Consider the following 25,174-nt stretch of genomic DNA (forward strand, 5'->3'; position numbering starts at 1 on the left):
GGTGGTGTTAGGTCAAGGGTTGGTCTCAACGATCTTGGAGGGCTTTTTCAACCTTGATAATTCTGTGATTCAATGATTTTACATTGTATCCTGGACTACTTCATCAGGATTCTGTCTGTAACACCTTTCCTGAATCAGTTGAATATGTTATCCCTCTCCAGGAGAAAACAGAAAACAAAGGAGCAGTTTGTTTAGGTTCTACTTAACAAGACCCCCATGCCATCTCTTGAGTGTCCTGATACTGTCTTTATTACACTTTACTATTCCCTTTCTCAGGTTGAGCCACGGAATGGTTGTTGATAGTTCATGGCTAGGTTTTGGTGGACTGGAGCCAAACTATGCCTCACTCTGGCAATTTTGCCCAAGAGGAGAGTTACTGTGCAAGGTTATATAAACCATTCTGCTAGAACCCCACCACCCTTTTAGCAAGTTACTGTGAGCATTTCCACTCTGACCACTGCTGCATACTGGGAAAAATACAAAGATGGTTTACAAGTGTGTCCAGCATGAATTCAGCCTCTTTTAGAAATTTGTTTTGTTGTTCTGACCTGCTGCAAAAACTTCCCAGGTGAGTCTTTGACCAAAAGGTAATCATTAACTGTGTCAAAGGCAATAGGTGTGCCAAGAGCTGTTTGTGTTCAGCCACGGTATAAGCTGCAGAAAGTACAACACTGGAAGGCTCCCCAGCACTGGAACATGTCCAGGAACAACTGTTCCCAGCATTAGTTCAGCCAGGATTTACAAGTAATGTCCTGAACAGCTCCTGGACATAGTCCAGAGGTTAGCTCAGGCCAGGGCTAATTTCTAAAGGTAGTTTGCATGTGTCCACTTCATTTAGGGGTTTAAGAAAGTGTGTCTAGACTCTTATATGTAAATTGGCCCCTTTGCAAGAAAATAGTCCCAGGAATGTTTAGTCTAATAATAAAACCTCTAGTACCATTATAAAATTAGTCCAATAATCAAATAGCGATGTTCAAGTGTCTAGTGTAAAAATCTGAGCAAATATCATTTTTCTAGTTGCTCATATGTACTTGAAGAGCTCCAAAGAAACTTCTAGTATGAGCTGACCCATTTTTGATGGTAGAACAGTGAAATTCAGGCATCAGAATTTTAAAAATTTTATTCAACACAATAAATTAATAATTAATATTTTTAATATGAAATAGAAAGACAATTATTTTTCCTTAAGACTAAAACATAACTAAAACTTCTTGAATAAAATATTCCAATCATATTTACAAAATAGAAAATATCCAATAAGGACAACTTACCCAAACAGTCAAAATTAGCCAAAACTAAAAGCAAATACAATGGCATTTAAAGAGATTGCATATGAGGTATCATTCTCTCTTGGATCCATCATGCTTTTATGTAAGAAAAAGAAGAAAGTAAAGAAAGTAAAGTAAAGAAAGTAAAGACTTTCCACAGGGATACACAGTTGTCTAAGAAATACACTTTCAGACTCCTTCATTTTTCTTGGTTATCTCACGATGTCAGCAACTAATACTATCTCTTCATTTTCAGATGTTATTGACTGTATTTTGCTCTCCATCAGCTGAAATGAAAATAAAAACTTCCATCAGTTTTATAGGTAATGTTAGGTCAGCCTCTACTTATGCACAATTCTGAGAGTATTTCACCTATTTTTGCTCTGTGTGACTGCCACAGTCTGTCCTGTTTCCTTACAAAATCCTATTTTGAACTTTTTTCTGTGTCGCCTTCTTTTCTTTCCTGCATGTGTAACTTGCTAGGTGAGGTGTGCATCTGGGAGGGATTCAGGCTTGGAGGAGGGACCTGGGGGGACACAGGGCTCAGACACTGGGGTCAGGTGTGAGGAACTCTGTGGTGGTTGTAGATGAAGAGAGTGAGGAGATGTGCTAAACACAGTGGCAAATTCAGCCCTGCTCGGCTGGGGAGCAGCAGGAGGACTGTGATGTCTAGGACCCTGTTTTAGAGACTGCTGCTGGTGCTGATGAGGTGCTGGTGGAGGCAGTTGTGCTGGTTTTGTTTCTGGCTGCCTCACTGTGCCCTGTTGTGTCATTGTCCGTGTCCTTGTGTTGGGACAGTGGACAGCCCTTCCTGCTGCCCCGATCCACCAATGGGAGCATCAGCCTGTGCACCTGTGAGACTGAATGGGAGAAACCTCATGGTTCTGGAAGAGCACTGCATTTGAATTCCCTTAAAAAAATTCTCCTGCTGATTTTCTTTTCTTTTTCTTCAGAATATGGTAAAGAGAAGAATGACCCTCTGTAATAAGTTACTTATAATTTAAAAATTCAGCCAGTAGAGCCTTGTATGTATTTCACACATTTAATATAAAAATAGAAAGAGAACATACCTCTGGATTTGTATCAGCCAGTGTAAAGAAAGCAGGTTTTGGTCCTGGAATCTGTGGAAATGCTGCCTTCCAACAGCCAGTCCTGGAAATCAAAATGTATTGAATAAAAAATTAAAATTAATTTAAAAATTAACCATAATGTGACAACACTATTGCGTTCTTGAAGAAGCTCTTATCTTCCTCTTCACTCTTAGAAGTAAACTGAAAAATATACATAATCTCAACACAGAATGAACATATATCAGGAAAACATTAATAATTTAGAAGGTAATAGATTAATTTTTGATTGAAGATTTACTAGTAATCTTTCTCCTGCTATGTCACTATGAACAGTGAAAAGTGGGGATAAAGTTTTAACAAACTGAGAGAGCTGTATCTTCTCTGAATTACTGTACGTTTCTATGCAAAGTGCATAATACAGGAGAATATGCTTTTTCTTTCCGTTTCTGTTTCACTTATGGTGTTTATTTTCCTACAGAGATACCTCCACCTTATTTGTGTAAAAACTTTAGGTGTTACACACACACAAAGAAAATAAAATACATGCATAAATTAAGTTTACCTTTTGCAGAAAAAAAATGTGATGATTGCCATTAAGGGTGTTGCAACTGCTATCCCAAGTAAAATCCATAGTGAAGAAGATATAATTTCCTCATTTCCTGAAAGAGGAACATTCATAAATTAGTAGTAGTAGTAATAGTAGTAGTAGTAGTAATATGAGGAATAGATCATAGAATTACAGAACATAGTAGAGTTTGGGTTGGAAGTGACCTTTAGAGATCATCTAATTCCAGCCACTCTGCTGTAGGCAGGGATGCATTCCACTGCAGCAGATTGCTTAGAGCCCCAGCCTGGCTTGGAACACTTTCAGGGATGGGGCATCCATAACCTCTCTGGACAACCTGTGCCAGCGCCTCATCACCCTCATAGGATGAATTTCTTCCTAAAATCTAACATAAATTTACACTCTTTCAGTTTCAAGCCATCCCCCCTTGAACTACAACTACATGTCCTTGCACAAATTCCCTCTCCAGCTCTCTTGTAGCCCCTTTAGGTACTAGATGAGTGCAACGGGATGTCTCTGGAGCCTTCTCTTTTCCAGGTAGAACAACCCAAGCTTTCTCAGACTCTGAGAGGTGCTCCAGCTCTCTGATCCTTCTTGTGGCCCTCCTCTGGACTTGCTCCAACAACTCAAAGTCCCTCCTGTGCTGGGGACCCCAGAGCTGGCACCCCCAAGTCCTTCTCAACAAAGCTCCTGTCAATTCCTTCATCCCCCAGACTGTATCAGCAGCTGTCCTGACCCAGGTGCAGCACCTTGAACTTGTTGTTGTTCTTGTTGAACTTCATGCTGTGTCAAACATCTGCTGTGGTGGCTGACTGTGGTGAATGTCTGAAAGGTTTCACTCAGTATAAAGATAATTCTGTAATTTATCACTTTATCATAAATGTCTGATGGGAAGAATTAACATTGATCCTGTATGACCACCTCCTGGAGTAGGCAGGAGCTCACTACAGCTGCAAAGGTGTAATTTTTAATGTTATTTCCAGTGTTGGAATGTTAAGAAATCGATTAAGTCTCTTCCCACTCTTCTCTGTATCGTGGTGAGAAACAAAAGATTTACCAATCCTTTTTAAGTGTGTGTGACAATGTGTGAGGTAGACAGGACATCCCTGGAGGAAGAGTAGCCCAAGCCATGGGTTTGTTCTTACCAAACTCAACAGGTGCACTCCATTCCCCCCAGGCTGGGTTCACAAAGCAGGCACTGCCAGCTGCTCTCATTTTCAAGGTGTACTTCTTTCTTGTGTTTGATCTTAGAAATAGGTTACGATTTCCCCCTTCCTAAAAAAACACCCAAAAAATGAGTTGCTTTTCTTTGTTCCATGCCTGTGTTGATAATATGCATATGCCATTTACCAGTGAAATTTTTAAGAGGCTATGAAAGCATTGCTTATTAAAGAAGACTGTTTTAATAGAGAAAAAATAATTATTATTATTATAATAATACATACAAAATATATACAAAAAATATATATACAAATATATATAATATATGCAAAAATATGTATTTCAAAAATAACCTGACATTCATGTAACTTTTTACATTTATAAGCACTTCATCTTTTACACTATAAAAATATAACCTGTGATTCCTTATGATATGATTTATTGATAACTTCCCTAAGCACATAGAGAGGTAGAAAAACATATTTAACCATCTCATTTTAGTACTGCTAGAACTGAGTGATTTGAGGAATAAAGTGTCTGTGCATCTGCCTCAGTGTCAACATTATGAATTTTCAGAAAAAGCATACCTTTCCAGCCAAACCTATAAAATAAGTAGATGACTGCAATACTCAGTGTTACCAGAATTTAATGTAATACTCTTTCTATTGGTGGTTTTTGCATAGATGTGGGATGTGCAAGCTGCACTGATTAAAAGGAGGTGCGGCATGCCTGGATGACAGCCTCCATCCCAAAAGGACTTTTGTGGTCTATGTTTTTCATAAACAAAATTGAATTCCTAGGAGATACTTTATCTTTTCTCTGTAGTCAGTGATTTTCAAAGTCTGTTCCAAGTATTTGAGAAGGAGAGTGGACAATATAATGAAAAATTGGAGATTTTTCAAAATACTTGCAGAAAAGCAATAATGTTCTGCCCCTGAATGTGTAGTAAATTACAAAAATAAACATGCCATGACGATTCAGAGGTTTGATGCATTCATGAAATCTATAAATAAGGTTCCCATAAAGCACAGGACACTGAGCACATACTGATTTAAAGGTATTTTCATACTATTTATTTTTCACAGCTGACAATGAAATGAACATGTATTGCTGAATAACAAACAAACAGACTCACTTGTATGGAAGTATATATGGGTTTTCCTTTAGGATTGTCCTGTAAATTGAATGAAAAAGAAAACTAACTAACTTTATTTTTATCATTGCCTGTTTTATGTTTCAATAATAATTAATTTTTATCTCCTGTTCCATTTTTCTGCATTCTCAAACTAGTGATTTGTATAACATTTAGTATCCAATATCTAATTCATCTACAATGCCAAGTTTACATAGTAACTAATTCTGCTATGGAAAGATATTTGTTTTCCTTGTCCTCACAGTTGAGATATAAATATTATTTCAAATTGAAACACAAAGTAAACCAGACCTAAATGAAAACTATAGACTTATTCTTATACACACTAGGAAAAAAAAAAGAAATAATCTGTGAAATAAACTTTTTCATTTACATCTAATGTTTTAATATTACAATAAATGTCACTGTATGTAATTGCAAATATTATGTAAATAATATTTTCTTTTTTTTTAGATGAAAATATTTGCCACTAGCATGGATTGACAGATATTTTGGTTGCCCTCCACTACATTTTTGATAGATAGAATAAAATTTGTTCATCTTATTTGAATAGCTATAGTAACTACCACATAATGTACTGACCACAGACAACTGATGACTGCAGACTATATCCTCTCCATTAGACAACTAGTTAGGTATTTTTGTAATTATTTTGTAATACACCATTTTAGAACAAAACTCAATTAATCCAGACTTATTTTTTCAAATAACTGCATGCATGCTCATGTGGCATCTGAACAGGAGGCTGTTCAGCCTGGAGAAGAAAAGGCTCTGGTGAGAGCTTCCAGCACTTCCAGCACCTAAAGAGTCCCACAAGAAGGCTGAAGGGGGATTTTTCACAAGGGTATGTACTGATAGCACATGATGGATGGCCTTAAAACGAAGGAGGGTAAATTTAGATTAGATATTAGGAAGAAATTCTTTACTGTGCTGGTGGTGAAGCATTGGGCAGACTGTCCAGAGAAGCTGTGGATGTGCCTGGAAGTGTTCAAGGACAGGCTGGATGGGGCTCTGGGTAACTTGGTCTGGTGAAAGGTGTTCCTGCCATGGCAGGGGGATTCAATTAGATGGCCTTTGAGGTCACTTCCAACCCAAACCATTCTAAGATTTTATAAAGCAAGCTGCTGTCCAGGACACCTTCTAGTATCTGCAGTCAAGCTAAATTATGCACAGGGATCAATCTAGGAAAAAAATCTGGCCAATGAACCACTTGTTCTTCTTTATTGGTGCAGGGGCAACCTGAAAGTTTTCAGTGAAGTGATTACAGAGCACTGGGAGGGATGGTGACGGGCAGGAAGTGTCCTGATGGTGTCTCCTCAGGCCTTCCAGTGAGAGGGAAAGGCTTGAGCAGAGTTGCAGTCATCCAGCAGGTCAACACCTGGCTGAATAACTGCTGCTACCGGCAGGGTTTGGTTATGACCTTGGGATCCTTTTTGAGAAAGAGGGGCTACTGGGCAGGAATGAGATACATCTCACCAAGGAAGGTGATTGCGTCCCTGCAAACAGGTTTGGGCAACTGGGCCTTCTACTGTGTATAAAGGAGTGCCTTGTGTGCACAGAGCTCTGTCTTGGGATAAATAATGAACCAGTAAGAGAACCTGTGTGTAGGCATCAGGGGACAGACCAGCAGAGTTGTCAGTGATAAAGCAATACACTTGGCAGAAGACATTTTTATGGGTAAATCTTTCAAATATATGATTATAGCTGCATCTGATAAGTGTCAAAGGAGCCTACACTGCTCAATTGCTGGAACAATTGCTGTACCTTGACATAATTAGCTTGGTGAAAACTGCTAATGATGATGAAAAAATAGCTAGAAATTTCAGACAAAGTATGAATTGAGTATTCTTCATAAAATGAATATTGCATATATTGAAAGTTATTAAAAAGTAGGTATTGCATTATTGCAATAGATTTTATTCCAATGTCAGACAGAGTTTTCAATAATGTTTATTTGTTACAACAGCCAAGTGATTCAGAGAAGTAAAGCAGTTAGCTGGGCTTGCAAAAAGACTCGTCTGTGAAATAGTAAACCCAACCCAGACTAACAAACTCCAAATTCCAGAATGCCTTCAATCAGCCACTAAGTAGGTGGCCAAATCTGGTTGTAGTTCAGGAAGATTTTTCCTCCGTAGTCTCTGTCTGCCACCCTGTGGCCTTTTGGTGCATCTCTGCCGCAGTGGAGAGCAGCAATCCCATTCCTTCCTTGCTGCTGCCAAAAGACTTGCAAAGCCAAGGTCACCCACCACTAACCTGTCCTTAATCACGCTGCCTTTCTCCTTTCTTTCACATTTATTTTCCTTTTGTTTATCATGATAAATCTTCAACTTTTGGACCAACAGGTGTGATGCTTATATCTGGGTAAGCATTTCATACATGGAGAAATTCATTCATGTCTATTAATTCAAAATTGTTAAGTGAATGCCCAATTCTATTTTCACTCTTTAAAGCCCAGCTCTGGCCGTCCACAGAGATCCAGTTTCCACTGGAAATACTCCCAATCCAGGGCAACTCCAACAAGTTTTAGTGAAATAAGTGCCTTTTCTAAGTGCTGTCACATACAAAACTGTGATGTATTTGAATCTTGATTTACCATGCTTCTCCTCTGGGACTGTCCCAGACATCCAGTGTATCTCCAGCAGTATCTTACTCAAGGAGGCAGGTATTAAAAAAAATAAAAATGGGGCAGTATGACAGAGCAGGATTTGGTATGAACTGGAAAAGTGCAGTCACAAAGGAATAATGTGCTATTTATGGGGAAGGCTACATCACAGAAGAGAGACTTATTTATTTTTCACTCGTGTATTGGTAAATGCAAATATATGAACGTTCAGTGTAAGTGAAGACATTCTTACCTTATAGTTTATGTTAATTTCATATTTAAAGCACATGTCCTTGTTAGAATGACTTATTTGGGGTCGTTGCCATTGAATTATACAATCATTTTTCATTTCATCACAGTTGACTGTGATATTTGATGGAGGCATGAGCTTTTCTGAAATAATATAACCAAGAATTCAAATAATTAAAATCACTTTATCTCTTTTTTATTTGATGAAAGAGAGTGAAACTGCAAGTAACACCTCTATGAACAAAGACACCTGTTTTTCTTAGGACTTATTAGAAATAGTTTAAAGACCAAAGTTTTCTAAATCATGTACACAGGATCATAGAACAAAAGAAAAGGGACTAAGACAGGAAACATTATATAGGAGCATACAAAGAAACATTCCCCTCCATTTATTTTTCTAGAGGAGTAAGGTAAAATACTGTCTTCTTTTTAAGAGAGTTTATTACTGTGGATGAACTAGCTGCTGCTATCTATCCCTGAAGTAAGAAATTCAAATTTTTTTTTTCTCTGAGCCTCCTCACGATGCTTCTGTGACATGAAGGTTTTGCTTTCAGTCTGTTGTGAACTATGCAGTTTATTCCCTCCTTGAAAAAGAAATAGCCATACAAAATTCAAGCAAGACACTCAATTTTTAATAGTCTAGCCAACTTCTTCATGTATTGCCTCCCACTTCATAGATGTAAGCAAAAGTATGAGGACCTTTATATTTTGATCGTTGCCAATGACTTGATTATTGGAACAGCAGAAGACAGTCACTTATGGCAGAAAGGGTGACAAAAGGCTGACAGAGGAAAATTTGGTATCAGCTAGAATACTACTTTACATCAGTGTTTAGGGACAGGCTGACCTGTCTGTGGGGGGCTACTTGGTGAAAGAACAAACTTGGTTTTTTTTGCCATGAGTGATATTACAGCTCAGTTTCTTCTTATAGAACAAAACCTTTACTTTAGAACAATACCAGAAGCAGTGTGACATTTGCAGTGAGACTTTGCTGCAGTAACAGAAACTGCACAGGATGCTTTCAAGTACCACATGCCTAAGGCATGTTGTACATGTCTTAATTCATTTACTCCAGGGTATGGTGTCCTGTATGTCATCCCCACTGGCAAAGAAAAGCAAATTTAGTGCTCAGATATACTTCTAAAAAGTCTCCTCTCTCTTCTATTGAGAGGTGTCTGGCCACCACTGAAAGGGCAGCAGGGGAAAGTAGTTTTTAAAGTCTTGTGGACCTTGCTTCAGAAAAACCTAAAACTCATCAGGGTAGATTGCTAAAGAATCTGAGACAGAATGCAGCTGTGGAGCTTTCCTGTTTAATTCCCCTCCTTGTCTTTTGCTTGGGGAATAGGTTTTCTTGAGGAAGCCACAGTCTCTTACTCTCAACCCTAGGTGAGACAGAATACACAGTTCCTCCTCAGGGATAAATGCCCTACTATTTTCATACAACAATTGAAACAAAGCTAAAATAAATTATTTACTTACCAATTTTATACAGGTCAATGTACTCATCATAGAACTGGATCAGAGAGTGTTTGCTAGACCCATTCACCAGGAAGTAAGCTTTTTCAATCCCTATGCTCACGTTTTGGAATATACATCCCACATTTCTGCAATTTTCATCTTTAATGTAAAGCTCACATTCCATTTCCTCTTCATCTCTGTATATGGCAAAATATTTCAGTTAAACATGGGCACTGTGATGTGTTGAATGAGAATTCAGAATTCCCTGTCTCAAGCAGAGCTACTTAACTTGACTTCTGCCAGTGGAGAAAATACTGTGTGTCTGCTGGAGCATCCCTTCCTGCCTGCCAAGTGCAGTTCATGAGAAAGATGTTATAAAGCACACAGGAGAAGTTTTCAATGGCTGAGCCCTTCATGCCTGCAAACACAGGAATATCCATGGTGAAGAAAAATCATGTGACTCCTCCAAGCTGGACCACCATGACACACACTTAGGTATGTTAGACTCCAGGTGGTTATTGCTTGGGTTAGGAATGACTTCTTTCATTTTTTTTTTTAACACTGAAAGATATTTGCCCTGATAGATTAAATGAAGAATTTTTTAATGGATAAATCCCCAAAAGATGTGATTATAGCTGCAACAAAACAATTTGTGTGAAAAAAAGCTGGTGATCTCAGGACCACTGCATAAACGTTATAGACATACATTGGATGGCTGCAATTTTAAGGTCTAAAGATTGTTTTTCTATCTGCTATGTATAAAGTTAAGGTTGATTAGATGTCAGGCAAGTGGGTAAATAGCTGCAAGGAGAAAATAGCAAAATAGGTCACAGTAATATCCATCAACTCAAGTCACCCAATGCTGAATGTGGTAAGTTTGCTGAGGGTGTTAGTTCACATGTTTTCAAGGATGTAGATCAGATACAAGGAAGAAAACTTTTACTGTGTGGGCAGTGAGGCAATGGAACAGGTTGCCCAGAGAAGCTTGGATGCACCATTCTTGGAAGTATTCCAGGTTGGGTTTGTTGGGGCATTGAGCAACCAGGTGTACTGAAACAGTCCCTGAAGGGGTTTGAACTAAGTGACCTTCAAGATCCTTTCCAACCCAAATCATTCTGTGAATATGATTCTATAATAGAGGAACACTCTGTCACTTCTAAAAATTCAGTATCAAACCCAGTAAAAAAAAATCAAAATTGAGTCTAGGATCTTTCTTAGCATGCAGCAGGTACTTTATTTGTAAAAAAACCTTCATTCAATTTAGTTCCATATATTCCTCTGGCAGCTTTTTAGATTTTGTGTCAGACATCCAGACACCCCTCCAGTCCTGGACTTCCTAGAGACTCAGTAAATCCCTCAGCAAACAAAAGAGCTGGAAAGAAAAAGATGGACCTACCTTTTATTTCAAAATGCCTTTACCTCGTTTATCTTTCTATTATAATCTTCAGGTTCAGAGAAGATGGAAAGACTATATTTTAAAAGACTGTATATCTATAAATAGGGCTGTCTCCCTTGCTGCTTGTGTTTTGGGGAACCATCTTAGCATCGGAAGTGTTGCAAAATAAATGTTCATCACTTCCCCCCTGATTCATAGCAAATTTTGTAATTGCCCAACTCAGGATTTCTTATAACGTGAACAAGAAGTTAGCTGGTTAAATTTCCCCTTTTGTTGCACCAGAGTATGGTGGTGTTGGGACACCAGAATGTGGTTAAATTTACTTTTACAGGTTATTTCTCTCCAGCTCTAAACAATACTGACCAGTACAAAGCATCTCTCCATACAAACCATCTCTGGGGGATGGATGATGGGTTTTCTCCATGGAGGCAACCAGGGTGAGGCCTGGCAGTCCCAGCTGTCACCTCCAGCCCAGATCAGGGCAGCTGTGGACCCAGGGCAGCACCAGCCCAGACCACCAGGCGTGTCCCTGGGGACTGGGATGGGCCATGGGCCTGAGGGTGGGCCCAGCTTGGCAGGAGCCATGTCCAGGCAGGACAGGGCTGTGGGAACCTGGAGAATGGCTCTGCTGTGATATCAATAGGCAGAGGATGATGGGTCCGGGGGGCTGATATGGGGTCCTGGGCTCTGGGCATGATGGGGAAGCTCCAGGGACTGGGCAGGGATAACCAGGTCTGTGGGGGTTCCCAGGGAAGTGACAATGTAAACTGTAAGTGTTCTTTAAGTGGATGGAAAAAGGGGATATCAAATCTTGGATATGATGTCTTCAGATAAGATATATCTCTACTAGAAAGTGTGATGTGCGTTTGTCCTCATTTCATTTCTCCTGGTGTGAAAATAGCCAAAATACAAACTGCCACTAAAACAGAAAAAAATTGCAGGTAGTAAGCATCCAAATACAAACAGCCTCTCCAGGCCTTGCTTTTGAGCATTTATTTACCTTTCTGGGTCACAGCCGTGCATTTTCTAAAGAAGAGAGTTATTATAAATAGTATAAAACATCAAAAGCTCCTTTAAACCATGAAAAGCTTTGTTTCACAGAAGGCAATGTAATTTGCATAATAGGGAGATTTAAAATCCATGTAAAGTAATTTCATTTCCTCACATTGAATTTGAAACATCACTAGAAAATATGACATTTTTCAAACATCAAGATATGTCAACATTTTCCTCTTAAAAACACACAGATCCTTTCTGCTTGGAGTTAAAAACTTGTAGGAAAGAGTACAGTCCATGTACTTCTCTAATACTCCCATTTCTTGGCTACTATATATGGAAAAATTCACCCATTGCACAACAGTTTTCCAGGACAGTCCAGGAAAGGAATTGCCTTTATCAAAATGTCAAGGTCATTCCAATCCTATAGCTTCTTTATTGGCATATGGCATGATTTAACCATATCAGCAGCAGTTCTATGTATCAGCTATACGCAGATGACTAGGATAAAAGTATGTCCAAGAGTGGAAGCCAAGGGTAGCTCGGTGCTGTCTTTCCTTGGAGACAAAGAGGGCTTACCTTCTAGAGACCCAGAAATGCCCAGGCTCATGAGTATTTCTTCTTTCTGGATTCTGGCTAGAGTGTGAGATTGTTGACTGATGAGCTAGAAGTGAGCAATCATTTTCTGGGTTTATTATCTCATGTTGATTGTAAATATTAGTGATACTGAGTTGCTGCTGAGGCCAGCCAACACCACAAAGAGGATATCTGACATGCTTTCTTCTCCTCAACACGTGTAGTTTAAAGTGAACAGGTGTAGTGAAGCAAGTCTACTCATCATATTGGAAATTTTTTAACTGCAAAATTATTTTCTACCAAAAAAAAAAAAATTAACCTACCTCACTTCTTCTCACATGCAGTACTAAAACCATAGAGCAAGGCATGAAAAAAGAACTGATGCATTAAGTGGCACTCTATGGTTGTGTTCATGCATTTAATCACATCTGTTAATATCTCGGTATTAACTGAGGTGACGAACAACTCACTTTGAGCATCCAGAACTTCAAAAACTCCAGTCATCCATAGAATTAAGAACCATGAGAGAATCAACAGAGCCTTGCCTGGTCTTTTGTGGTTTCAGAGGGAAGGACCTAAGGCAATGTTTGCTCTATAAGGACCAATTCATGGACATTCACTCTCTTCATATGCTAGTAGAGAATGAAAATGTGACAGAGTTTTTCTAAAGCATATCTAAGAGACAAAGGGTGGGAGTGACAAGCATGTATGTACAGATGGATATTCTACCAAAAGCAGATTTAGTCAAATAAGTAGCTCATTTTGGTGAGAATCACTATGACTGCTCCTATCACATTATTGATGTCAACAGACAAAGTAAGTGAAAGCTTGGACATCAGGTCTGAGCCTATTATAGTTGTTCAGAGAAAAAAGAAGTCCATTTTCAGAAGGTTCATGTTACTTCCAGATTAAATAAATTCCAAACATAACCATGTACTTTTTTTTTTTTTTAACACTGACTGTGCTGTAAAGACAGAAGAAAGGACTTCTGATCTCAAAAAATGCAAAACGCCACCGTTTATTTTGTCCTCATCTTTGGAAGAAAGCACTCAGTTTTGTGGTGGTAGCATACTGCCTTTCATGGAGAAAGGGAGTGACAAGTACCCAAGTAATAAAATCAGAGCTGTAAGAAATGTCACAGAGAATCAAATGGGACTCTGGAAAATTAAGGAAGTCAGAATTTTCATTTGCCTGTTTTTCTATGCTCCCACTCTGAAGATCTCTTGAGCCTGCAGAGAAGACAGCAGGGAAGCGGCATGTTTTTGTGTGCTCTCTCAGATTATGTATCTCTGAAACACAGTGAGGATGAGTGGAGTTTGAGGTTTTTATTTGGCTACTTTGTCTTTAAACTGGAATTACTGCAGCAGAACAATCCAAACAGCCCAGAAGGACAGTGGTGTTTTTGCAGAAAAGGGAACTGTTCTACCCAGGGGATTTCTTTTCTTGTCTATATTTAAGCAAACTCCTTACCTAAGCCTTTCAAAAATGCAAACAAATTAAACACATTTTAAAAATTCCCAAGCAAAGAGGGTGCTACTAAGGGTGCTACCAAAGTCTGTCATCTTTCAGAGACCAGACAACTTGAGTAACCTTGATATCACCCAGGAGCTGGAAGCAAAATGAGGAGAAAGAAGGATAAAGGAGAGAAGAGAAACCTGGGCAGAGACACTAGGGCTGTTTACAGACTTTTGGCTCTACAGGGAGTGAAGTCATTGCAGAAAAATTATCAAACCAAATGTTTCTCAAAACTCACAAAAACTTGATGAATAATTTATTGCTCCAACAAAACCAGGAATGTTCTCAAGAGCTGTCTGGTGTTTTGCTGTACTCGTGTGTTGCATCTTCTGCATATGTCACAAAAATACAAATAGTAGACAAGACCATTAATTCTTTTCTTGCCATAGGAACTTCCCAGTTTTTAGCACAGAAGAGGGGAATAGCCATAGGAGACCAGTATAAAGGACTTCTTCCTGTGTGAGCATCCAAGGCGCTTAGTTAAAAGATTCTAAAGCCTGACCATCCTTTCCCACGGATTTTGGGGTCTTTGCCCAGGGATGGTAAAGTGATACCTTAGTCCCACACCTACTACCACTGCCACTGTTTCATGGTTTATAGTTTTCTTGCTAGTGTACTGGTAGTGAACAAGTTTTCTTAATGACTTCTCTGTCTCAGCAGCTTTCACAGTGAAAGCAGTGGGGATGTAAGGGGTGCACCAATGGCCATGATCAACTCTGTGTGAAGCAAGATGGAGAGGATCCAATAGACTGTATCTGTTTAACTGTCCTTAGATTACAGTGAGTGTTTGCTTTAGTTTTCCCATTTAATGCAGGTATTTTTATCTTTTGTCAATTTTAACTTAAGTAGAAAGATCCTTCTCTGGTTCTGTTTTAAAAAGACATTAAAAATATTTTTTTATTGAAAGCTCATTTAGAAATTTACTTCCAAAGATGGTCTCTTGACAGTATCCCAGTCTAGTGGAGTTTTATCACTGAGAGGACTCTATTTTCCATAACAGGATTTCAGCTACTTGAGATGACTTTAACCATCTTGAGACTTGATGGAATTATAGAATCACAGAATACCCTGAGTAGGAAATGACCCACAAAAGTCATTGAGTTCAACTCTTGGCCCTGCTCAGGAGAGCTCCAAGAGTCACAACATGTGCCTGAGAGTGTTGTCCAAATGCTTTTTGAATTCTGTCAGGCTGATGCTGTCACCACTTTTCTGGGGAGCCTGTTCTAGTTCCTAAGCACCTTCTGGGTGAGGAACATTTTCCTGATACCCAACATTAGCCTCTCCCAACACAGCTTCAGGCCACTCCCTGGATCCTGGTCATCAAAGAGAAGAGATCAGTGCCTGCTCTTCTACTTTCCCTCACAAGGAAGTTGCACACTGAAATGAGGTTTCCCCTCCGTCTCCTCCAGGCTGAACAGCCCAAAAGGCCTCAGCCACTCCTCATACAGCTTCTCCTCAAGGCCCCTCATCATCTCTGTAGACTTTCTTTGGACCCTCTCTAATGGTTTTATATCTTTATTATGTTGTGGCACCCAAAACTGCCCCCAGCACTTGAGGTGAGGCCACCCCAGTGCAGAGCAGAGCAGGACAATCCCCTCCCTTGCCCGGCTGGCCATGCAATGTCTGATGTAGCCCAGAACAAGGTTGGCCCTTCTGGCTGCCAGGGAAGGACTGACTCATATTCAATTTCATGCAAAAGGAAGGTCAAAATATGTGATTAACACCCATTGAGGGCTTTCTCTCATATCTCCTTATTAGTTGGAGGATTCAGGCTATGCTTATGCTTCTGTTTCTTGCAGGTGTTATAAAAACACACAACTTGCCTGTATCACAATTAACAAGTGACAGGCTTCTGCTGGAGAGCTCAAATGCTCAATTTCCAACATTTCCCACTCAATACATATACATATGTACATCTGCTACCTGTTAGCAATCATATATTAAGTAATTTTTTCATCTAACAGAGATAGGAAGGGATGAAAAATGGGAGGCAACAAATAGACTTATGGGAAGATTGCATTCAGAACTCTTGAATAGTACTCACTTTGTATGAGCAAGTGATCTTAGGAGGTTTGATCTTGGCTGGTCTTCATACAGCAAACTTTCATACAGATGTCAAATTTCATTCCTGAAAACTACAATCTCAGTACGGCTGTACCTTTTTTGGTACACTGAACCAATGAAGATCCTGAATAAACCCCTTAAGTTTAGTTGTTCTTATTTATTCTTTTGCATGCTGTTGGAAAACTGTAAAATAGCTTCCAAAGCAATACTGAGATATTATTTTTTATGAAATACTGCAATATTCATCATAATAAAAACCAGAAATAGTCCAATCTTGGGGAATTCTCTTTATGGCCCATGCTTTTCTCCCTGCTTCCAGGAGTGAGAGAATATGAAAAACCTTTTAATTATTGCCAATAAGGTATATAAGCTTGAAGAAAATCAAGTTGCTCATTTCACTTGCATTCCATCACTTCTTCAATATCTGTTATTTCTTCAGTTTCTTTTTGGTTTAATAAATTCATATATTCCACCTAATAAAGAAAGAATATTACATTTTGTTAGTGTTTCATGCTAGAGATTAGTTACAAGGTCATGATTTATAAATCTTCTGTCATTCAAATTTGTTATTTATTGTATAAAACCTGCATCAGGACTCTGTCAATTAGAAGACTGAGGTAGACATGTCTAGATGATCCTTCCATATAGCTCCCAAAGAGGAGCAAAGACTTTTCAAGTAAAAATCTGGAAAAATTATCTTTTAAAACATAGAAAAGTTAACATGATCAAGGAAGAGAAAATAAAAATATTTATGAAGGTTCACTTTATAAAGATTCAGCATATGTCTGCAGACAAATTATGTCTTCCAGACTTGCCTGAAGCCAACCTAAAGACTGCAAATTGCAGCAAACTGCAACATGCTCTCCAGAAGGGCAGTTCCTGCAGTCGGTCTGTTCCTTCTCATGAGTCATTCCAGCATTCCACACAAGTTAGCCCCTCTCAACACTCTGCTCTACTTTCTTGCTTACCATATCCTAGAAACTTTTACCTCCTTTAGCATCATTGCCCAATACTAGCATGCTAAAACTACTGAACATTTCTTTGTCCCTTCTTTCCCTACCTGACTCTGCATTTTGCTGAGAAACTTACGCTCAACATTATTTTAGTGATAGCGTATGGCTTATAGGGAGAGCAGGGTGAAACTGCATTTTCTCCAATGCTCCAGGTAGACAGATGACAATTATTTCATAATGGAAAAGGTAAAACAGACAAGTTATTTGTGTGTGGACTTTCTCTGTCCATATCCCAAGAACAAGAAAAAGAAAGAAATTTGATTCTTACTTGTGTGCATCTTTCTGACAGTTAGGTCATACGTTTGAGACTAAATTTTTAAATTTCAGGCAAATGGAAAGAAAGCATACCTGGAAGCCCATTGGAGAGGGCTCACGGAATGGGTCTCTTGGCTGTGGTACTGTGGCAGATGTTTTTTTCAAATAAGCCCTTCTACAGTGACAAAAAGTTTTGGTGAAGAAAAGACAGTTTGCAAACACACGAACACTATAAAAATGCTCCTGATGTACTATTTTGTTTCTCTAAGACATAAGCAGTATTCTTCTAATTCAAAAGTAGCTAAAAATTACATAGGCTGAATACAATGTTATAATTTTGTTGTTCAGAATTTAGACGACAGTTATTTATTTTATGACTTCCTATGGCCTTATAGGAAGTTGGTTTTTTTAAGTATGTGAAAGGGAAATTTTGTCAAAACATGGAAAAATTTTATGTACCACCCCTCTACATTGCAGAGGCTGATGGTAGGAAAGAGGTACTTATGTATGGTATTAATATTGCCCAGTATTGGAAAACATTGTGTTATATTAATCAAGTGGATAAGAAAGTTGGGAATCAGAAGTATAGGGCATACTTGAGGAACACCCAACAGATGATTCCTAGTATAGCTCAGTGTCGATTTTCTCCCTCCCTCATCTCCTTTAAAAAGAAGCCAGAAATTTTCTGTTGGGGGAAGTGTTATTTCAACTATATAATGAAAATTTTGCACAAGAGATAGGGCTTACACTGTCAGGCAAAGGAGAAGCGTGAGACCTGCTGCCAGGCTTGGTATGAGAAACAGCATATATGATGATGTAGATGTAAGTTGTTGTGTTCCTGAAAATCAAGCAATCATCAAAGTGTTGGTTAGCATCACAGGACACGAATTATTGCACAGCTATGTGCAATCTGCTTTGCACAGGGTGCCAAACACTGTATAAAGGGATGAATTCTTTAGCACAGCCACCTTTTGTGGATTGCAAAAGAATAGAATGGCTGAACAGTATGTGGGCTGTCCACAGAAACTTGAAACCTGAGGAACTGAGTCCTACAGAGTATTTAAATATCCAAGGTGGCAGACCGCAATAGCAAGAAAAAGGAGATTATAAAGTCAGGAGCAGAGATAGAAGAAGTAAAACAGATGGCAATAGACTTCAAAAAGGTCTGCTTCATTCACTATCCCAGTGCAATAAGCACTGTCTCCCAAAAATGATTGGAGAACCCCCTAATAGTCAGAGACATGGCATTTCTTTGACTCTCTTTGCCCTAGCAAATTAATGTGCAATTATCAATGTGGTTCCATCTGTAAGCATGAAGTAAAAATGAGGCAGACAGGTAATAACTGAACAAGGTCAGGAAGGGATTTTTATTCTTACCAAATTCCACAGGTGTACTCCACTCTCCCCAGTTGGAACTTACTAAACAAAAGCCTGCATCTGTTGCTCTGATTTTGGCGCTGTACCTTTTTTCTGAGCTGAAGCTTTCATATAGGTAGGAATTATTTTCAATGATTGCTGCCTAAATGCAAAATAAGTAGAATGAGAGTTTTTGCATTATTTTAATATAATTATGATACAATTTTATACTTTACATTTATATAATCTTTCTGAGAACAGACTAGAGTGAAATAATTAGAAAAACATCCCTTAATAAGTTAGATTGTTTCATCTTAGTTCCCCTTGTTTGAATATTTTCATTACTGGGTAATATGAGGTTGAAATTTGCTGTATGTTTCCCTGGCTCCTTAGACTCTGCTAAGCAATGGGACCTAAAGGAAAAAGTTCTTTAAAGATCTGGCACTTTGTTACAGTGGATATTTTCAGAATTGAAGTAGAGTTTGATAGCCAGACTTTTTTTTTCTTCCATCTTTATATTGGCCTAATCTTTGAGGTAATATTTTCTCTTACATCTCAATCCTTTCCAGAGAGTACTACAAAGGAAAAAATTCCCCATATTTTTTGTGTTACACAGAATCATGATCCATATTTTCACATATATATGTGAATCTGTTAGGAAGTAAAAAAGAAGGTAAAATGGAAGATTTAGTGACGTGATATCAAAGTTCACATGTGCAGGTGTTTTTGTACCAAGTTTTATACAGTTTAAAACTTCAGATTTAGAAAACTTGTCAAAAATAAGGCACGTGCAGTACATTGAAACAAGTAGTGTGAAACCAAGCCAATTTGACTGGAGGACACTCTGATACAGAAGAAATTTCAATATGGCATAAATCTTAGATTAATACAGACTTACTGATTGAGATGTGGTTTTGTTGTTTTTCTCAGCATCAGCCTAACAACAAAAGAAAAGTTTAATTTTTAGAATTATTCTTTTGCTACTGTATGATAAAGGGTCTTCTCTCATGGGTGTTTGATTTTCAGAAACAAAAAGTGTATGTAATATTTTAAATGCCTTTTTTTAAAGATGGCATTTAAACTGTGAAATTTAAGCTGTTCTTCCAGTAAGTGGCTTTTCCTCTCCACTGATGCTCTGAAATATTGCACCATTTAAATTTGGTTAAAGAATTGAGCATCAAGGCACAAAACAAAAGAAATAAAAGGCTGAGGTTGACAAAATGTTAATATTTTAGTTGTTAAAACAATATATCTAAAATTTACAAATCAACTAGGAAAATGTTTTTTTCATTGTTTATTTGTCTGTGTATCTTTTGTAGTCTTAAACATTTAATTTAGCTAAGTTAAGTCTCCTTTTTTATTTTAATTTTTCACTGTTGGAGAAAAATAAGCTCACAAATATTTTGAACTTTATTTTTGAAGGATACAATATCACTTTCCATATTCATTCAAACTTTCAAAAGAAGGGGATGAGAACAGGGTTGTATGGTGTTATGTGTGGAAATAGAGACAGACATTTAATGTTGTTAAATGTCACAATTATTCTCACCTTGTTTTCTATGACAATTTCATATATGAAACAACTCTTTTTCTTCACATGACTTGTACGAGGTGGTTGCCACCAAATAATACATCTGTGAGAAGCCTCTGTACAGTTCACTGTGACATTTAATGGAGGGGTGAGTTTTTCTACAAGAATATAACCAGAAATACTATTGATTAGTAATAGCTCTCTTTGCTTTTAAAAATATACATAAATGTTCAAGCAACTGATCTACAAAGATGTAACTTTAGCAGAATTTCTATATTGTCCCCATATTCTGAACAGGACCCCCTGATTTAACATTTCAGTTGAGGATCCTGGAGTACCAGCTGCAACAGTAAGGAAAACTAAAAACACAAGACATTTATTACATTTTACTGAATTCAGCATATGATTTCTGCAGATTTGGTTTTATTTCTCGAATTTAAGTATTTTTGTATTCAAATTAAACAGATTTTTTTTATTAACATTCTTCCATTTAAAAAATGGGAGTTTTTGCTCACAGCATTAAGGTAACTGGTTCTTTTCATTAGGTGGATGAACAGCATTATGAGATTATAAGACCAAGACCTAGATAGTCCCACTTAGGACTCCTGAGCTAGTTAATTATAAAAATGACACCTTTCTCTCAAAGAATAAATATTTAACTGAAGTGTTCAAAATTTTCTGACCTATGATTCCAGATTGTTTCTGTATTCATTAACTTTTGTCCATTCTTATACTTTAGGGCTGAGAAAAAGTGAAAAAACCCCAAACTATTATGAGGAGAATTTTTTTTCAAAATGCATACTTTTCCCAGGGATGAATTCTTCATTCTTTTAACATATAACTGGAAATTAAATCAACAAAAAATGCTTACCAATTTTGTATAGCCGTATCTTCTTCTCATATGACTGAATGCTTTGTCCACTTCTGGATCCATTTACCAGGAAATAAGCATTGATATTGTCTATCATCACATTTTGAAATCGACATCCTGTGTGCCTTCCACAGGCATCTTTGATGTAATTTTGGCATTCTGTGACATCTTCTTTCCTTTACATTAAATATTGTATCAATAAAACGTTGACCATGTTACATGTTCAACCACAAATCAAAATTCCCAATATTCAAGCAGGCCTACTTACTTCGAGGGCCTCCAGTACAGGAAATATTGGGTGTCTTCTGTAGCAGTCCTGCCCACATGCCAAGTACAGTTCATGAAGGAAACATTAAAAATGACACAAGCAAAATTTTCAATGGCTGTCCCGTTCATGCCTGCAAAAACAGAAATAATACCCCATGTCCACTCTGCAGAAAGACTGAATAACTGCTCAAATAATACAGGTCTTTGCAAATTTTTTTAAGCAATTTTTTAGCTACCTTTAATATTTCTACTTAACTCTGAAGATGCTGTTAGGTGTGAGGTAGATTTTGTCGTACTTAAACATACCCAAAAGCTGTATAGATGCCCGTAAGGAAACCAGTAATTCTATACTGCCTTAACACTGCCTGGAAAATAAACCAAACTACTTTAGACCGGTTTATTCAATCCATTCTAGGACAAGAGATGAATAAAGACTTTACCATATTTACTTTTTTCCATTCACTGAAAATATAGCTCAGAGGAATCTCTCTAATTCTGAGCTATCCACCTCTGTCAGCTAAATCCAAGAGAATTCATTTCTTTCCGTTCTTTCCTCATCGGAAATTCACATGTAATTACTAAACAAAAATACTGCCACTATTATTTTCTCAACTGAAAATTTATTATTGAAAATGTCTTTTTCTCCTCATTTTTATACCTGTGCAAGTATCATGTGTTGCTTCTCTTTAGGAAAACAGTTTCAGTAGAACAGTACTGTTTTCCTCAGAGACATTTCAAACTTCCTTCCACATCTCAAGTAGTTCCTGTGCAGATTATTGATGAAAATCTTTAGGAAAATCAAAGTATTTCTGTATGAAGTTGTTTCCTTCCTGTACCATAGTTTATAAAGTTTCTATGAGAATTGGCTACTGCTAGACTCTGTGCTACAGCACAAATTATTTCTCAGAGCAGCCTGAACCCTTCCACAGGGGGTAGTTGTGTTAGGAATTCAAAAGCTGAAATGCTGCTGCAGTGTCCAATCACATCTACGTTGATTCTAGAGGTGATTAGATGAGAATAAAAACTGCCCAGTAACCTGCTAATATGAGTAACGCAAAGCCATATATTTTATCATATTTTGATCCCACTATGATTTTTATAGCCAATGAAAAGGAAGGTTTGTAACTGAAAAAAAACCCAAAACCAACCCCAAACTTATACTTTGTTTTCAATATGACTATTTTTTGTTAAGAGAAGTCTGTGTTGAGTATAGTACATTAAACTAGACCTCTGAGATTCATTTCCCAGCTTTGCTCCTGAAAGATTTTGAAAGACATTATTGTCAGTTGGAAAATATGAAATGGAATTACTGCATCCATGTTGGATGTGCTATGAGGGTAAGATTATGCCTGTGTTCCTGCAGCGTTTTCAGGGAATTGTGTATATGAAATCTTCTAAAATATTTAAATCATGAAAGAGAAAAGATACTGACATACTCCCATTCTACTGGTGCCTAAATGAAGTGCTTCTAAAAGAGTTCAGTCCATTTAGTAATTTTTCTCTGTGGATGCAAAGTCCTAAAATCCAAACATTTCCAATTTGGCTGTGTTTTCAAGAGACAGTAACACAGTCTCTAATAATTCTGTAATTCAGGTTTAACTTAACAAACAAAGTACTGCTATGTGGATGAGACCAGTAACACTGGAAATTGCAAATTTTAAAATGTAATTATACTATTATTTTCAGATTGTAGAAAAAATGCGCCATCAAAATATTGGCTGAGACATTCATCAGAGGAAAGCAGGCATTTGCCATTAGGTAGTGTCTATCCAACCCTCACAGTTATTTTAACATTAAAACTAGCAGAAATGACAAAACTCAGTATTTCCTTCCTAGCATTTTTGGAGTAAAATAAACAAGAAACAGAAAAGAAAATAGAAAAGAAAACCAGACAATATTAAACCTACCTTGTCCTTGAAATCTGTATCCCTGTGGTGCTTACAGGAATGGAGAACAAGAAGGATAGAAACTATGAGTTTGCCTTGATGTATTTTTGCATGTTTTGACAATGTGATTTCATTGCCTCATTTCCCCTATCCTTACTTCCGTTAAACCATGGGGAGAAGCAGGGTCCCTGCCGGCCTTGGGACAAATGTCAGAATAGAGGGACACCCTCTTCATTACTTGATTCACATAATTTTCAGCCTTTTCTGTCACTCATTTTTCATGTAAATGTTTGTACAGGGCAGCACCTGAAGGATAGATGAACATGGGTCTTCCTTCTGGCTCGGGTGTAGGCCGGCTATCATTGCGTCAATCCATTCCACTGTTTTCTGCTTATTGCTTAGGGATGCTGCCCTGTACAGGAGTATCAGCCCACTGCTCCGGCCTGCAGAAGAGCTGCTCCCAGCTTTGCACTAGCCAGATTCATTCCCTGTAGGTGGGTAACAAACCATGTCACCAGTCTCGACAGCCTTCCTGCTTTGTGTCCACATTTTTCTGGGTTGGGTAAATTCAGTGCACAGATCTGGAAAAGTTTCTGTATGTATGAAATGTCCTGAGCGTACCAAACCAACAGTATGTCCCTTGTCTGTGTTGGCATCCTGGAACTGAGAAGCACAGAACCTGCCTTTTCATGTACCCATAGTACAGTGTGACTACAGAGCCCCTTGTCCTTCTTCATCTTTAAATTTTTTTAACAGAAAAATGAAGTCATTAAAGTAGACAACAACATTTAAATCTCATTGTTTATAATGTTCACTGAATGTACTACTCTTTGGTGTTATATCTTACTGGAAGAGCAGTAAATTATATAAAATCTGTTCTCCTTCTGTTTGTCTGTGTGTTGTACATCTTCATTCCCATCAGTCTTTGTTCTTGTTGTTCTTCTGGGCAGAGAAGGAATAGGTAGAGGATGGTTCTTGAGATATTTCCTCTTCTTTAGGTCTCGATTCCTCAATTTTATTCAGAGAGTAAACAGCAAGACACTATCATGTACCCTGCTATGACATTTTATTTCAGGACCTGCAGAAGTAAGGACTTCTGATTGCTGCTCTGTAGAGGAATTGAAAGAGGTCTGCTGGAGGACTGTGATAATGCCGAGACTTTTGTAACTACTCAGTTTCTGTAATTCTTGAAACTGAACCCTGTTCTGTTTGCAGAACAGAATTATTCTTGGAACCCTGAGTCCCAGTACTAGAGAAGTTGGGTGATGGTGTACGTGCTACAGGGAATGAGGTTACTGGGAGCTGAGCTGGAATAAAAGACTTAATTAATTTTCAAGTATTTTTTTCTTAATAAAATTTTTAATATATATTGGAAAAGGTGGAATCTTCAATATTTATACAGAGTAAACAACATTCTATCAGTTTCAGTGTAGGCAATTTAATTAATTGTATAGAATGTAAGACTTCCTGGTTGTCTTCAAGATCACCTCTGCAGAAGACTTGGGGTACTACACAAGCATCCCAGTCTTCTTAACTAGAGTTTCATAGTAGTGTTTGACCTAGACATGGATGACTTCAACCTGATGATGAAGTTCTCCTTAGCTGCTATGCAGTCTGAATGATGAATTGGGATGAATTGATTTGATTTGATTTGATTTGATTTGACTTGATTTGCTTAATGAAAGGGAGGGGAGTTGCATGCCAGAGTAGTCTAAAGGCATCCTTTTCAAGACCAGCACATTTTACCACAGACTCTTTGGATCAATCTGTATTCTTTTTAAAACCAGAATAAGTGTAAAACTTTTTATGTGAATAGTTTTGTAGCCTTTAATTTAAAACATAAGAATTCCACAATTTGCATTTAGTCTTCTTCATAGATAATGCCAAGTGTGAACATTGCAGTTACAGTAATGAAGAAGTTA

The 25,174-nt window shown here is 37.8% G+C and overlaps 1 protein-coding gene across 1 annotated transcript; it reads right to left on the reverse strand.

Annotated features, from left to right (window-relative positions):
- Nucleotides 1-1,230: 1,230 nt before the first annotated feature.
- Nucleotides 1,231-23,348, reverse strand: LOC120510197 (interleukin-5 receptor subunit alpha-like). Its single transcript, XM_039725757.1, has 14 exons — nucleotides 23,274-23,348; nucleotides 21,368-21,497; nucleotides 21,100-21,275; nucleotides 20,247-20,386; nucleotides 19,596-19,634; nucleotides 18,719-18,860; nucleotides 9,818-9,944; nucleotides 9,548-9,726; nucleotides 8,073-8,212; nucleotides 5,200-5,238; nucleotides 4,049-4,178; nucleotides 2,901-2,997; nucleotides 2,339-2,420; nucleotides 1,231-1,555 (listed from the first exon to the last, which is right to left on the reverse strand). The coding sequence occupies exons 2-14, from the start codon at nucleotides 21,493-21,495 to the stop codon at nucleotides 1,481-1,483; spliced, it is 1,494 nt and encodes a 497-aa protein (XP_039581691.1). The 5' UTR covers nucleotides 21,496-21,497; nucleotides 23,274-23,348; the 3' UTR covers nucleotides 1,231-1,480.
- Nucleotides 23,349-25,174: the final 1,826 nt, after the last annotated feature.

The sequence above is a fragment of the Passer montanus genome, unplaced genomic scaffold (genome assembly GCF_014805655.1).
Source record: "Passer montanus isolate IOZ18808 unplaced genomic scaffold, ASM1480565v1 scaffold56, whole genome shotgun sequence".
Classification (NCBI taxonomy): Eukaryota; Metazoa; Chordata; class Aves; order Passeriformes; family Passeridae; genus Passer; species Passer montanus.